Source organism: Cetorhinus maximus, chromosome 12, assembly GCF_964194155.1.
Source record: "Cetorhinus maximus chromosome 12, sCetMax3.hap1.1, whole genome shotgun sequence".
Lineage (NCBI taxonomy): Eukaryota > Metazoa > Chordata > Chondrichthyes > Lamniformes > Cetorhinidae > Cetorhinus > Cetorhinus maximus.
Genome location: NC_135890.1, coordinates 47,691,480 through 47,707,546, shown reverse-complemented (window position 1 = coordinate 47,707,546; position 16,067 = coordinate 47,691,480). Strand labels below are relative to the sequence as shown.

Here is a 16,067-nt window from a genome sequence, read left to right as displayed (position 1 = left end):
CGTTAGAAGCTTGGCCTGTTACGCACAAAATGTAGAAACAATAAAATGAAGTCACTCAATGGTTTGAATTTTCTTTCCTGTAAGATTTATCAAAAATGTATTATTTTGGTCATACATTTTGATAGATGTGTGTTTTTTTTTTAGCTCCCATGCAAACATATGTATTGGGAGCCAACAATCAGGAGACCACAAAATATTTCCCAGATGTAGATGGATGCGAATTGGCAGAAAACATAACTTATTTAGGTATGTATCATACTTCGTAGGTTGGAGTGTCCACATTATGGATGTGCACTCCTTACATTGTGAAACATTTGTTGATTCAATTACTGATGTTTAACTTTTAAAAAACTATTTGGCCTTACTTTGGTAGGCTTTTTCTTTAATTTTGGTATGTTATATTTCTATAGGTCGTAAAGGTGTTTTTACAGGTGCATCAGGTTTGCAGATTGCTTACTTGAGTGGTACAGAGGCCCAGCATGAACCTGCACCTGCTTATTGCTTTACATCAAAAGACATGACCACACTGCAGAGTTCACTAACGGCCAGTTCCAAATTCAAGGGTGTGGACATATTGCTGACATCACAATGGCCAAAAGGAGTGTGGCAATATGGAAATAATCTGGTCAGTTCTTTACTTAAGTTTTTATTGGGCAGGATCTTCTGTTCAGTGTACGGCGGTAGGCCCCGCACACCAATGCATAAAATGACACGCGGTGACGTCCGGCATGTGTCCCGACGTCACCATGCGTCATTCCGATTTTTCGTTCGGCGGACGCGCACCAGAGTCGGCTGCGCGCCCGCTGAACTGTCAAAGGCCATTAATAAAACAATTAACTAATTTGACAGGACTGCCCGTCCAACCTTAATGTTGGCGGGCCGGTGAAGAGCCCAGGCAACCTTCGCATTTTTCATGAAACCTCATCCACGGTTGGGATGAGGTTTCATGAAGGATTTATTAAATTAATAAATTTTTTTTAAACATTTGATAAACATGTGACAGCGTCACATGAGGGGACGTCTGTAAATGATTTTTACTTTTTTTTATTTTGAGGGTTGAAATTGAACTTAATCTCCCTGAGGCAGCTCCGTGCCTCGGAGATTTCTGTGCTCTTTCGTGCGCACGCAAGCTTCAACTCTCCCTCCTCCACCCGCCTGCACAATTGGCCCGCCCACGTAAAATGGCAGCGCGCAGCCAATCGCGGGCGGCGATTGGCTCTGTGCCTGCTCCCGACCAGCCCCCCAATGGGGAGAAAATTCTCCCCATTAAACCAATACACAAGCAGCTGAGCAGTTGAAATAAAAGACCAAATTTGCATTGTGTTTATTATGTTTTTATATTGCACTTAACTTCAGTTTGTGCACAGGAAAATTGACTATAATTGTAGGATTGTAAGCCAGACATGTTGTGCATACGCTTTATATAAATGGAAAAAATGTCTTGACTACAGCACTACAAAATTGAGTTTTATATCGGGGGAGTTTTGGCGATTGTTAAAGTTTGAATGGAAAAAAATCAGACACTAGTTGCTTAGCAGGAGCTTTTTGCTTTTGTTTAAATATCCTTCTAATATTATTTACAAAATGTATGCATTGGACTTAAGTACAGTAAAGTGACTAAATTGAATGCATTAATATGAATTTGCAATTTGTTTTAATGTAGCCTTGATTGAAAACGAATGCAGAGACTAACCAGTTTAATATCTTTGACAGGAAGCTATTGATATAAAGTCATGCGGCTCCATCTCTGTAGCTCATCTTGCATTTGATCTAAAACCACGATATCATTTTGCTGCATTGGAAGGAGCCAATTATGAAAGGTTGCCTTACAGGTATCATTATGGCCATTTGAACTCTTAACTGGTTATATCGATACACATAAAGTATTTGTTCGTGAAATGCTGTACCTGTAAACTGTAGCTTCATCCATCACAAATTATAGGCTGTTCTTCTGTACTCAGTACTTATGTAACTGAAGGCAGTTTGGTTTTTTTTGTTGCTGGGGGGTACTTTCGTGCACATTTGAAATAGTTTAAAGTATTTTAGATGAGGTACAGGCACTGCCAGGGGATGGAGTTTGTAGAAGAGTGAAGTTATTCTCCTGCATTTTTTTTACATTGAGTAAGTATAAAGTTATTTCATGGTTCTTAATTTTTTTTTGCAAACTGAAGAATAGTTCTAGGTTCTTGCAACATATTCAGAATTAAGTGCAAAACAATGCCAAATGTTGTAATAGCTGTATTTGATTTTGTCAACTAAAATTGGTGATGTTACTGAGCTGCCATTAGAGACTGGTGGGGGATTAGCGAATGTGAGAGGAAAAAGGAAGTGAGCATCATTTTGAGAAATAAAGGGGGTCAAAGGAATTACTGGTACTGATTTAATTCCTAAGGTTGATGCTTTATGGGACTATAGTGCATGTACACCCAGATAGTGATATAAATGCAAGCTGTAATTGAGGTGAGTAAAAATAATAGACAATCAAATCAACCCAGTAGTTAGCGAGGCAGAGCTTCCACTAGGCCTGAAATCGGCTAAGTCAGCATAAAAGATCAAGAAATTTAAAGCGCAAGTTGCATACAGCAGAAATTGAGTTTCCGCAATATTTTATGCTGGTTTAAAAGTCATGACACTGGAAGCCATCCATGCCCCCAGTTTGAATGAATTAGAATGGCAAGATTTTGCCAATTGCATCCGTGGCCTTTTGAGGGGTCTCAAGAGAAAAACTAGATTTTGTTTTTAGGGTGCAAAGGCACTAGTTGGCACTTTAAAAAAAAAATCAAACTTTAAATATTTAATTTACTAAAACGGACTAATGTACACCAGAGCCATTTATTAGTTTCATTGTGCGGTTTCTTTTAGTTCGTGTCAATGATTTAAAATCAGGTTAGCTGCAGGTGGTACACTAGATACATTTATTAAAACTGCTTACTTTATGTGATAAACCCTATTTCTGCTATTCTGATAGAGCTGAAGCAGGTTACTAGTCTTAAATGCACCAATGAGTATTATTTGGTGCAAGGGGAAAAAACTAAAAATTGTATTGTAAAGTGCAGCTTAGGTGCACTGCTTCATGTTGCATTCCATGATATGTAAATAAGTTCAGGTGGATTTGAACCACACCCTCACGTCACAAAGCTAGTGCAGTTTTGAGTAACAATCCAAGGGTGTTCAAAAGTTTGCCTGATGTGTAAAGAATATGTACTAAAACTGTTAATATTCAATCCTATAAAAGATGACAATTCCCATTATGGTCCAGTTTCACATGCTGAAGAAGGCTGCTGATTGCTCAGCTAAATGGACACTTTTCAAGAATGAACCTAGATGGGAAATATTGACAGGGAATTCAACTATAGAATTAACATAACTTGAGTCTGATCCTGTCTTCACTAAGTACCTTGCTATATGAAGTGCTTTTTCTAGCACAGGCCTCAGGATATTGATAAGGTACATGAACCCTGGCTGTTTTTTTCCCTTCCATACTTTATGAAACCAAACTTGATTAATCAGAGTTCTTTAGCTAGTATCGGTTAACTGCAGGCAGCACAGATTGAATCCACAATTGTCCTGGTCTATATGGCTTGGCTTTTACCTATGGAGATCTAAGCATAACTGTTGTGATTAGATTAATATCTGCCGTACAATAAAATGTTATCATTTTTGTTTATGTAGAAACCATATGACACTACAGGAAAATGCACAGCATGTCAGCAGGTTCATAGCACTGGCAAATCTCAGCAATTCTAGTAAGAAAAAGGCAAGTAAGCAAAATCCTAAATTACCAGCATGGCTATACTTTGGGAGAACATATTCAAAATTTAAATGTTAATGTAGAATTTCCCATTGAGTTCATTTTTTAGTCTGTTTTTCTAAATTTACTGAATCTACATTTGTCATTTAACACTAATAATGCACTTAGGTTGTTGTCTGAAATTCCTCGATGTGCTGTTTCCCATTAAAATAGTGAAGAGGAACTTAAGACATACACAGTGAGAATTTTGTGCTAGTATATCCAAATGGTTATTTGATCTATAATTAGTGTCTCATTTGGGAGATGGATGTAAAATTACCTTTTATGATTGCTGTACTTTATATTTAAAAAAAAGCTTAAAAATCCAAACACTGATGGGCCAAATGGCCTCCTTCTGTGCTGTTACCATTCTATTATACTTTGCATGTATCAACCTTGGCTCAGTGGTAGCCCTCTTGCCTCTGAGTCATAAGGTCATGGGTTGAGACATTTCGAGAGATCTGGGGCTGCATTTTACATCCTGAGGGCAGGCATGCACCCAACCCAATTTGGACATAAAATCGCACGTGAAGATGCCAGGTGAGCGTCCTGATGTCACCGCGCACTCGCGTGATATTTTGCTTGGCAGGCGTGCGCAAAAGTCAGAAGCGTGACCGCTGATAATTAAGAGGGCAATTAAGCCCATTAATGGCACATTTGACTCTGATTTTTCGTTGCAAGTCCAACCTTATGGTTGGCGGACGGGCAAATTGGCCAGGCGGCCTTTGCGTTTTTCATCAAACCTCATCCAAGGGTGGGATGAAATTTCCATGATTAAATAAAATAAAAATAAATATCTGGACAGTATTTTTATCAGCTATATTATCAGATGATTGATTTGTGATGCACGGACTCTCTTTTTCAGCTTTTAAAATCTTTATTTTAGCTTTTTCAGGTCTCCAGCCCCCTGAGGCAGCTGTCTGCCTTCAGGGAGCTTTCTCGCAGCGCTCACCCTTGCCCGTGGAAACTTCACCATCCACCCTCTTTCCGCCCCCCCCCCACCCAGAAGTGCTGAGCTATTCAGCGCATGTTTCACGCTGGCTGGCCGTTAATTGACCAGCCAGCGTGAAATCGCAGTCGGGGGCAATCGTGGTCAGAGTCCCGTTTCCCGACTGCTCCTGGGCCCACTGATTGGGCGCATCCGCCAAAGGTAATTACAGGCCCTAAAAACACAATCTGGGCTGAGAGTGCTGCTCTGTCTGAGGTGCTGTCATTTGAATCAGTGCAAAAACTAACCTAAGGAACTTTTGGAGGAGCCAGTGAAATTCCTGGTGTTCTGTCCAATGTCTATCCTTTAATCAATACCTCAAATAGCCATTGTTGTTTTTGAGTTTTTGTTATGCAAAAACTAGATGTTGTATTTGCCCAAATTGTAGCAATGACCACATTTCAAAAGTACTTCAATGGCTGTAACGTGCTTTTGGGCATTCTGAGGGAATGAAAGCTGCTATAAAAATGCAAGTTCTTCTACCTTTATTATAGACAGTTTTCTGTTATGTCCACAGGCATCTGGTCTAGAATTCTTTCATGCATGACTTAAATTTTGAAGTGTATCAATTAATTTAAGCAAGGAAGTTGTTTTTTCCAGAAAGCTTGTAAAACGGCACTAAGTTCAATGTAGTAATTTCTTCTAAATAGGTGAAAAAAAAATTATTTTTTTACAAAAGCATGTTTAAAAACCAAATTGTATGTAATCTCAATCGTTTCTAAAGCTAGTAATTATTCTAAAAATTTCTCAAGAAAAATGAGTTTACTTTTTATTGCTTTACCACCAATCCCCATCATATTTGTAAGCTCTTTCTCCAGCATTTGACACCCTATTTTGATGTAAGGTGATGCTTAGTAAGCATGTTCCAGGCATCATCTGTTTAATCACCTGCTGGGTTGACACTCCCTCTTTCAACCTATTAAATAGAATTGTGTTTTTGCTCTCATCTGACTAGCCTCTGGCACAGTTTATTAGTACAGCAATATATCTTCACTAGATCTATTTGAATTTTGTTAATTTTCTTCTTTTATGATTTGTTTATAGCTGTTTCCCTTAAAAGTAATTGCTAATGAGAAACCATTGTACTGAAAAAAAAATATGATCCCAATTTGAATAACTTTGTGATGAGGCTTTTTTTTATCTGTTTGATCTTTGGGCTATACATACCAGAATTTATATTTATGTTATTTTTCTGATTGACTTTGTTTTGATAGTACTTGTATGCATTTAACATTATGCCGCTAAGTTCTATGGATCCAGTTGAACTAGTGAAACAGCCTATGGATGTCACAGAAAGTCCATATAGGAAAATGACCAAGGAATTTCAAAAAACAAAACTAGGGGAAACTGCAACGGTAAGCATATGTAGGAATCCCTTTCTTGTAGTTTTAGTTTTAAATTAAAAGTTTCAAATAACTATTCCCTTTTAAATTTTTTTACAAGCTATTTTCCTCTCAACAGAGCCCAAAACACATTCTATATGTAATTGTCTAAGGTCCTGATATCAACTTTGGGCATTGTAATGTGGCATTGCACTTTTTCACTTCCTTTTATTTATATATTTGACACAGAATTCTCCTCTTCCTTCCCCTTGCTGCCCCCATCCCCAAATCTATGATGTTTGCTTATATTTCATTATGTCTTGATACTGCACAAGCTTAGTGACTTCTGTGAATTTTGAAATAAAATTACTTTTTCAACTTTATCTAATGTGGGCTGATTAAGTGTGTCACCATGAGGTTCCATTACTTGTTCCTGTTAGATCTTGGATATCATTATCCATTGGCTTTCATTTGTTATAATTGTTTTCTGTCAACTGATATATTTCTGTATAGCAACCTTATTCAAAACTATTATAATTCAACATCATATATCAAAAGCACTTGTGAAACCCTTTATTGGGTTTCATAAAATATACAGGATGGAGGACGTTTGTGCAATATGACCAGCTTTCTAAGCATGATTTGAAATCTAGCCAAATAGGTACGTTGAGAGCATTATAACTGCCACATTTCTTCAATAATTGTGTAAAAATATTTGAGCAAGTTGCATGTAAAAATTTAATGCATCTTTTTGATACTTAAGCAGTTTTTCAGAAAGCCAATTTGAAATGGAGCCAAGTTAATATATTATGTTGCAAAAAAAATTCTGTAATTTATCATGCAAGTTAATCAGTGCTGTTTTACGGCTCTTATGTGAAGCTTTAACATGCACTGTTACTTGTAATAAAAAGGAAATTTGTAGTCATTGTGGCAAGGAGAATGCAATGGATGCAACATATTTGGACTTTCAAAAAGTGATGAAGTGCCAACAAAAGACACCTTGTAAAGATCCAGGCCGATCATATTAATGGGTAAAGTGGTGGTATGGATAAAGGGTGACTGTAAGATAGAAGGACAGTAAGAGTAAATTAATGCCTTTCAGATTGTGTAGATAATGGTGCCCCTGGGATGTGTTAGGATGAGAGCTGATAATTCTGATGAGGAACTTGCAAAAATGGATTCTATTCCCTGGAGCATAGAAAGTGTGCGAAATATGCAGATTTTTAAGGGGATAAACAGTGATAGATTATTCCCACTATTTTCTTCATTATTAAGAAGCTAAAGAAAATTATTGTAGAATATGGAATACCTCGCTACTGTTTTCTGAAGCTAAGTAAATCATTGTTTGAAGAAGAAGAACCTTAAAGGTACAATGGGGGGAAAAGCAAGTTAAGGGATTGGTTAGTAGCTCCAATGTGGAGCTAGCATCGGCACAGCACATAGGCCACATTGGGCCACTGAAATGTCTGTGATTATATGAAATTTGCAGCTCACCATAAATTGATTGCAAACGTTAAATGCTACTTTTGAATTCTAAGAGTAATTTTACTGACATCTCAGTAACATCTTGCAATTTTTGATATCGATGACCCTTGGGCATCATGCTAGATGACTATTTGGTATCTTCAGTGTGACATATAATTATCAGACAGGGGACCTACTTGTGCGGGAACTTGCAGGTTTCTGTGTAGCATAATGTTATTGGTCCTGTTCTGTAAATCTTCCCTTCACTGGTGTTTTGTTTTTTAGTATAGCAGTTTTTAAATTTATAATTTACTATTTGTTGCTCCAATAGCTGTTTTAATTTACAGGAAGAGTCTCAGTTCTTCTTTGACTTGAGCAAACGAGAAGGAAAGAAAAGATCCTCCGAAGGAGGAAGACCTTCACCTCATCAATCAAAACAGCCCCGAAAGCCACGTAAGTGTCTGAAAACTTTGGTTTGTGAGGAAGAGTTCAGTTTTTTTTTTCTGATTTGCAATTGGAAAGTAGCAGCACAATAAAAAGTTCCAAAGGAAATCCTTTCAAGATTTAAAAATGGGATTCGCGATTTTCTTCTTTTAATATTCTTATGTCTAATGCACTAACCTGGTATTTCTCTGACATGAGAGAGGTCAATTTTCTTTTTCTTAACCTGCTTGTGCGAAGTTAACAGTATTAAAACAGTTTTAAGCAAACGATTTGAGGTTGTGATCAACATATTTCTCAGCAGCCTACTGCTTCATCCTAAGCCTGTACATTTTTACCCTCTTTCTTGGCTCGCCCTACCCATTCTTAGTTGTATTTAGGTTTCTACCTATTCTTTTAATGGAGCAATTTTGCTGGCTGAGTTTTCACTCTGCTCAGTGGGGGAAAAAAAACTAAGCATGGAGTGCTTAACTACACTATGTAAATATCAATACCCATAACTAAATCATAGAAGCATCAAATGCTCAAAGAATAACTAGGCCAGATAACTTGCAACGTTGACAGCTTAGTCTAAGGTCCAGGTTGCTCATTCACCAATTAAGTAAGACGGGACAGAAATATTTTTTAAGTCCAGTTGTGGAGTATGATGTCTGAAATGCCCAGAGTGCAGTTGGTATTAAGCAGCTTAATGATATACAAATAAATTAATTCTTTTGAACCCGGTAGAGCTCTTGTCTGTCATTGTTGCTTAGTGAAAAGTAAGCTGTTGACAGTTTAGAAGTTCTGGTAATTCTGTCTGTCTTTTATCGTTCTCCAAATATGAACGTTATCGCAGCCTGTACAAAAATTGCTTTCTCCCATATCTCCCATATTTGGATATCTAATTAAATATATACCATTGCACATACGTTAGTTTCATGTTAAATGCTGAAATTCTCTTACAAAAGGAAGGAATATTACATTTTAATTGGAAAGTTGTTTACAAAATTACTTGTAGTTTTGTATTTTCCTTTGAACATCTTGGATATTTTGTCAAGGAACTAACATGCTCTTCTCAATCTTTACACTGCACAAACAAAATGCCAGAAGAAAATGTGTGAACAAAATGTTAATTGAAGCCACACTTGTGTGGCTACAAATGGCTTAATATCTTGTCTCCATGGCAAAGCCCTCATAAGCTGTTAACTTAACCCTAAAATATTTTGGTTGGATTTGAGAAATGTGCAACATCACCTTTGTATCAAAAGGGGTCAAAATGTAGAGTTTCTAATTAATATTCTAAAGAGATGTTTTGTTATCCTTTAAAGCATATGTTTTACACTTATTTGTGTGAGAGGAGGACTCTGGAACAGGCAGTCAGCAGCATCTACAGGAGAGTGCGAGAGGAGGACCTTAGGACAGGCAGTCAGCAGTACCTACAGGAGAGTGTGATAGGAGGACCCTGGGACAGGCAGTCAGCAGCATCTAGAGGATCTAGCCTATCTAGAGGATCTAGCATCTAGTCAATACTCAAGTAGGAGTAAGGGTAAAATAAAAGCAAGCGTCCATATTCTATTTGGTTAGGATATGTGTGGGGAGCTCAGTCCCATCATTTGCACATCCTGCGCTATGTGGGAAATCCTAGACACTCCTGGCGGCCTGGATGACCATGTGTGCAGGAGGTGCCTCCAACTGGAGCAACTCGAGCTCCGGGTTTTGGAGCTTGAGCGGCAGCTGGGGGCACTATGTTGCATTAATGAGGCTGAGAGGTTCGTGAATAGTACGTTTTCAGGATGTGGTTACCCCGCAGCTTAAGGAAATGCAAGCAGAGAGGGAATGGATGACCGCCAGACAGAAGAAGGGGGACCAGGCAGGTAGTGAGGGAATCCCCCGAATGCATCTTGCTCGCAAAACCGTTTTTCGGCCTTGGAAAACAGTGAGAGCGATGGTTCCTCTGTGGAGGCCAACCAGAGCTAAGGCCATGGTCCAGCTGCTCAGAGGGGAGGAAGAAGTGTGCAAGGGCAATAGTAGTAGGGGATTCGTTTGTAAGGGGAGTAGACAGGCGCTTCTGCGGCCGTAGACATGACTCCAGGTTGGCATGTTGCCTCCCTGGTGCCAGGGTCAAGGATGTCACGGAACGGCTGCAGGGAATTCTGAAGGGGGAGGGTGAACAGCCAGAGGTCGTGGTCCATGTTGGGATCAATGACTTAGGAAGAAAGAGAAATGAGGTCCTGTAAACAGACTTTAGGGAGTTAGGTAGGAAATTGAAAAGCAGGACTTCAAAGGTAGTAATCTCCGGATTACTCCTGGTGCCACACAGTAGTGAGCATAGGAACAGAAGGATAGAGCAGATGATTGTGTGGCTGGAGAGATGGTGCAGGAGGGAAGGCTTTACATTCCTGGGGCATTGGGGCCGTTTCTGGGGTAGGTGGGACCTGTACAAGTTGGACGGGTTACATCTGAACGGGAACAGGACCAACATCCTTGTGGGGAGGTTTGCTAATGCTGTTGGGGTGGATTTAAACTAAATTGGCAGGGGGATGGGATCCTGAAAAGTAGTTCAGAGGGTAAGAAGCTGAGATGGAATTAGAAGTTAAAATGCTAGTAAGTGAGTCTGGAGGAAATATGGGCTAGATAAGAAAGAAGTGAGTTTAGGAAGGCTAAATGGAATATATTTTAATGCAAGGAGCTGGAGGAATAAGACAGACAAGCTGAGGACACAGATAAGCACGTGGGAGTATGATATCACAGCTATAACCCAGACTTGGCTAAAAGAAAGGCAGGACTGGCAGCTCAACATTCCTGGTTACAGGGTATTCAGATGAGATAGAGAGGGGGATATAAGAGGAGGGAAGTTGCAATCTTGATCAAGGAATCGATTATAGCAGTGAGGAGGGATGATATCTTGGAAGGGTCATCAAATGAGGCCACATGGGTAGAAGTAAAAAACACAAAAGGGGCAAACATGCTGTTGGGTGTGTACTATAGGCCCCCAAAGAGTCAGGGAGAGATAGAGGATCAAATATGTAATCAAATTTCAAAGAAGTGTAAGAATAATAAGGCAGTAATATTAGGGGATTTTAACTACCCAAATATTAACTGGGATAGTTTTAGTGCGCAAGGTAGGGAGGAAGCAAAATTCTTAAGTTGCATCCAGGAGAACTTTTTTAGCCAGTACGGAGAAAGCCCAACAAGAGAGAGGGCAGTTCTGTACCTAATATTCAGAAATAAATCCGGGCAGGTGGAAGGTGAATCAGTAGGGGAGCATTTTGGAGATAGTGGCCATAACTCAGTTAGTTATGGAAAGGATAAGGTTGGGCCGAAAATAAAAGATCTAAACTGGAGAAAGGCTAATTTTACTAAGATGAGATACAATTTGGCCCAAGTGGTACATGCAGATAAAACTCTGTCAGAGCAGTGGGAGGCATTTAAGGAGGAAATAGCAAGAGTACAGGGCAAATATGTTCCCATAAAGACAAAGTGTGGGGGGGTGGAAACCAAGTCTGGAGAACCCTGGATGTCAAGGGACATAACCTGAATTAAGGAAAAAAGAGAAGCTTATGGCAGATACCAAGGACTCAATGTGGCAGAGTCCCTAGAGGAGCATAGAAAGTGTCGAGGGGAACTTAAAAAGGAAATTAGGAAAGCTAAGAGAGTGCTTGAGAAAGCATTGGTGGGTAGAATAAAGGAAAACCCAAAGGGGTTTTTTAAATATATAAAGAGCTAGAGAATAACTAGGGAAAGGGTAAGGTCAATTAGGGTCTATAGAGGTAATGTGTGTGTGGACTCAGAAGAAATGGATACAGCCCTCAATGAATACTTTGCGTCGGTCTTCACAAAAGAAGAGCACGACACAGGTATAGACATCTATATTAGTGAAATATTGGAGGACATTAACATAGAGAGAGAGGAGGTACTATCAGGTTTAGCGACCTTAAAAATGTATAAATCCGCAGGCCCGGATGAGATGTGTCCCAGGCTGTTGAGGGAGGCAAGGAAAGAGATATCAGGGGCCCTGGCAGTAATTTTTCAAATCCTCTCTGGCCGCAGGTAAGGTGCCAGAGGATTGCAGAACTGCTAATGTTGTCCCATTATTAAAAAAGTGAGGAAGGGATAGACCAGGAAATTACAGGCCAGTCAGCCTGACCCCTGTGGTGGGAAGGTTACTAGGAAGAATTCTGAGGGACAGAATATATCTGCACTAGGAGAGACACAGATTAATCAGGGATAGCCAGCATGGATTTGTTAAGGGAAGGTCATGTTTGACAAATTTGATTGAATTTTTTGAGGAGGTAACCAGGAGTGTTGATGAGGGTAATGCATTTGATGTGGTCAACATGGATTTTAGCAAGGCTTTTGATAAGGTCCCTCATGGCAGACTGGTCAAGAAAGTAAGAGCCCGTGGGATCCAAGGCGAAATGGCATGTTGGATCCAAAATTGGCTGAGAGGCAGGAAGCAGAGAGTGATGGTAGAGGGATGTTTCTGTGACTGGAAGTCTGTTTCCAGTGAGGTTCCGCAGGACTCGGTGCTGGGGCCCTTGCTGTTTGTGGTGTACATAAATGATTTGGACTTAAATCTAGGGGGTATGATCAAGAAGTTCGCGGATGACATGAAAATTGGTAGGAGGATAGCCATAAACTGCAGGAGGATATCAATGGACTGGTCAGGTGGGCAGAGCAGTGGCAAATAGAATTCAACCCGGAAAAGTGTGAGATAATGCACTTGGGGAGGGCTAACAAGGCAAGGAGTTACACTATGATGGTAGGACCTTGGAAAGTACTGAAGATCAGAGAGAGGGACCACAGATCCCTGAAGGTAGCAGGGCAGGTAGATAAGGTGCTTAAGGAGGCATATGGGATACTTGCCTTTATTAGCCGGGGCATAGAATACAAGAGCAGGGAGGTTTTGCTGGAACTGTATAAAACGCTGGTTAGGCCACAACTGGAATACTGCGTGCAGTTCTGGTCACCACATTATAAGAAGGATGTGATTGCACTGGAGAGGGTGCAGAGGAGATTTACCAGGATGCTGCCTGGACTGGAGGGTCTGAGCTATGAAGAAAGATTGGATAGGCTGTGGTTGCTTTCCTTGGAGCAACGAAGGTTGAGAGGGGACCTGATAGAGGTGTATAAGATTATGAGGGGCATAGATAGGATGGATAGGAAGGCACTTTTTCCATTAGTAGAGGGGTCAATAACCTGGGGGCATAGATTTAAGATGAGGTAGAAGGCTAAGAGAGGAGTTGAGAAATATTTTCACCCAGAGGGTGATGGGAGTCTGGAACTCACTGCCTGAAAGGGTGGTTGAGTCAGAAACTCTCGTAACATTTAAGAAGTATTTAGGTATTCACTTGTGTTGCCATAACCTCCTGGGCTATGGGCCAAGCACTGGAAAATGGGATTAGTGTAGTCAGATCTTTGTTGACTGGTGTGGATATGATGGGCCAAATGGCCTCCTTTTGTGCTGTAAATGTCTGAGTCCATGAGACTTGTTTCTCTTAAAGCTCCTTTGTTACTATCATGTATGATTTGAACAATTGATTAGAGGCCCTCCGAGAAGACATTTGCTTGGTTTCCTTTCCTCTGCAACGCACCCTCACCGCCTCCCGATTAAATGGTGAATGTTGGGTGGTGAAACAGCATTCCCTTCACAATATTGCAGCAGGAGACATATACCTAAGATGCTTCTATTCAGTATAGTAATTAAGAGATGACTTAAGACATAGCAACTAAATATAAATTACTTTTTAAATGTTGGGGATTTTCAGAATATACTTTGTAATCGGGTATGTAGTGATTGCACAATATATACATTAAATCTCTATCCTTTGTGAGCAAGGATCCTGAAGCCATAGCTCTAATTGGCCACACGTTCATTTTAAGACTTCTGCAGATATATTCTGTTCCCTTCATTTGCTTCTCTCAGTTCCCTCTGTTTGTCACCCATTTCTCAAAATGAATGGTTCATCCTGAGGTACAATTGCATTAGCAGCCCTATTTTATCTCACTAAGTAGGCATCTTTGCTTGAAGCATGGTGCTGGTAAGCTGATACTTATGCAGAATGAAAGGAGGATTTCAAAACCAATCCTACTTTTGTCCTGTTTCCAGAAGTAAGCAATGGATTGTGCAGGGACTGTATCTGCTTTTCCCATGATCCCTGCCTCTGGGCCTAGCTAGTGGTAAACATAGCAATGATATTTTGCAGGTAAGCAGCAAAGGGAAACTCAACGTGTGTATGAAGCTGTATACACATGTTAAGGTCCCATAAACTCCTAAAATGTCCTCTGTCGCACGTTCGCTCGCACTCATGCCCACAGTGAATTTACTCCATAGAGTTATTGCTCATTTCATCAATTAAGGTGCCCCTCATTTTCAATTTATTTCAAGGTTTGACAGAAAACGCATTTGGGTTGGAGAAGGAAGAATATTAAAAGAAAACACAGATGGTGTTGCAGCTTATTATGCAATTCATAAAACATTTATTGATCGCTTCTGCAGTTTTAAGATGTCATTCATAATGATTTTCCCTCCCGAAAGTTATTGTTGTAGTTAACATTTTATATGTATTCTTGGTGTAAAGTTAAATACACAGCTAACATTTTATATTTTTCTTTTGTAGCTCAGCCTACAGGTCCTTGCTGGTTTTGCCTTGCTAGTCCTGAAGTTGAAAAGCACTTGGTTATCAGTATTGGTACACATGTAAGTACTATACATCCACTTCAGCAGTCTTTCTTGAAAGTATCTTCTACTGTAAACCTTTGGGCTTGGTTACCATTGAAACACAAAAGCATTCGAAACATTGGCTTTAATTATTTAAGAATCCTCTATACTATATTTACCTGCAGTGTTGCTGCCATTGATCTATGTAGCAATAGTTTCAGGTAAAATTAACTGACACTGCTACATCTTAATTTGCCATGACCATCCTCTCTGGTGAGGCCAAAGGCAGTTGCACTAACCATTAAAAACTGATGATTGTACAATGTTCAGTGCCATTTGCATATTCTTGGAACCTGAAGCAGTTCATGCCAATATTCAGTAAAACATGGACAACATTCAGGCTTGGGCTGATAAGTGGCAAATCATATTTGCACCACACAAGTGTCAGGCAATTTCAGTCTCCAACAAGAGAAGATAACCATCTCCCATGACATCCAATAGAATTACCCTCGCTGATTTCCCCCATAATCAACTTCCTGGGGGTTACCGTTGACCTGAAACTGAACTGGACTAGTCATATAAATACTGTGGCTACACGAGCAGGTAAGAGGCTGGGAATTATGAGTTGAGTAACTTGACTCCCCGAAGCTTGTCCCCCACCCATAAGACACAAGTCAGGAGTGTGATGGAATACTCTCCATTTGCCTAGATGAATGCGGCTTCAACAACAAGAAGCTCAACACTGTCCTAGACAAAGCAGCTGGCTTAGTTGGCACCCCATTCACCAACTTAATATTCACACCCTCCACTACCAATGCACAGTGTCAGCAGTGTGTGCTATATACAAGATGCATTGCAGCAATTCACCAAGGCTCCTTTGACAGTAGCTTCCAAACCTGTGACCTTTACCACCTAAGAAGGACAAGTTCTCCTCCAAGCCACACACCATCTTGACTTGGAATTATATTGACGTCCTTCACTGTCGTGGGATCAAAATCCTGGAACTCAGTTCCTAATAGAAGTGTGTGTGTATCTACATCAGATGGATTGCAGCAGTTCAAGGTGGCTCTTCTCAAGGGCATTTAGGGATGGGCAGCAAATGCTGGCCTTGGCAACGATACCTGCTTAACATAATGAATTTTAAAAAAGCCTTTGATAAGAGTAGCCAGCAACTTTCAGACTGAGTGAGCCCAGCACTTAACCTACTAATGCAGACTCAAAGGAAGAAAAAAGCAATGTATATGCAATTGCAGTAGTTTCTTGCTACTGACTCTGAGGAATTTGCCAGCAGCGTAAGTAGCTAGGCTACCACAGTAACAGTAACCCTTAGAGTTGTATAAGGTAATGTTCAAAAATGTGACGTAAGAACTCGGATGTCATCTGAGAAACTGATGTGCAAGCTTGTGATTTTCCTGCTGGGTT

At 40.1% G+C, this 16,067-nt stretch overlaps 1 protein-coding gene across 5 annotated transcripts in view; it reads left to right on the top strand.

The window, feature by feature from the left end:
• The window catches only part of cwf19l1 (CWF19 like cell cycle control factor 1), a 43,806-nt gene that overhangs the window by 5,989 nt on the left and 21,750 nt on the right, over positions 1 to 16,067 (top strand). For all 5 annotated transcript variants that reach the window (XM_078553541.1, XM_078553542.1, XM_078553540.1 and 2 more), the window contains exons 4-10: positions 145 to 246; positions 411 to 625; positions 1,714 to 1,832; positions 3,673 to 3,757; positions 5,993 to 6,133; positions 7,912 to 8,017; positions 14,605 to 14,684. In XM_078553541.1, coding sequence (XP_078409667.1) covers positions 145 to 246; positions 411 to 625; positions 1,714 to 1,832; positions 3,673 to 3,757; positions 5,993 to 6,133; positions 7,912 to 8,017; positions 14,605 to 14,684 — 848 coding nt within the window. The remainder of the gene's footprint in view (positions 1 to 144; positions 247 to 410; positions 626 to 1,713; positions 1,833 to 3,672; positions 3,758 to 5,992; positions 6,134 to 7,911; positions 8,018 to 14,604; positions 14,685 to 16,067) is intronic.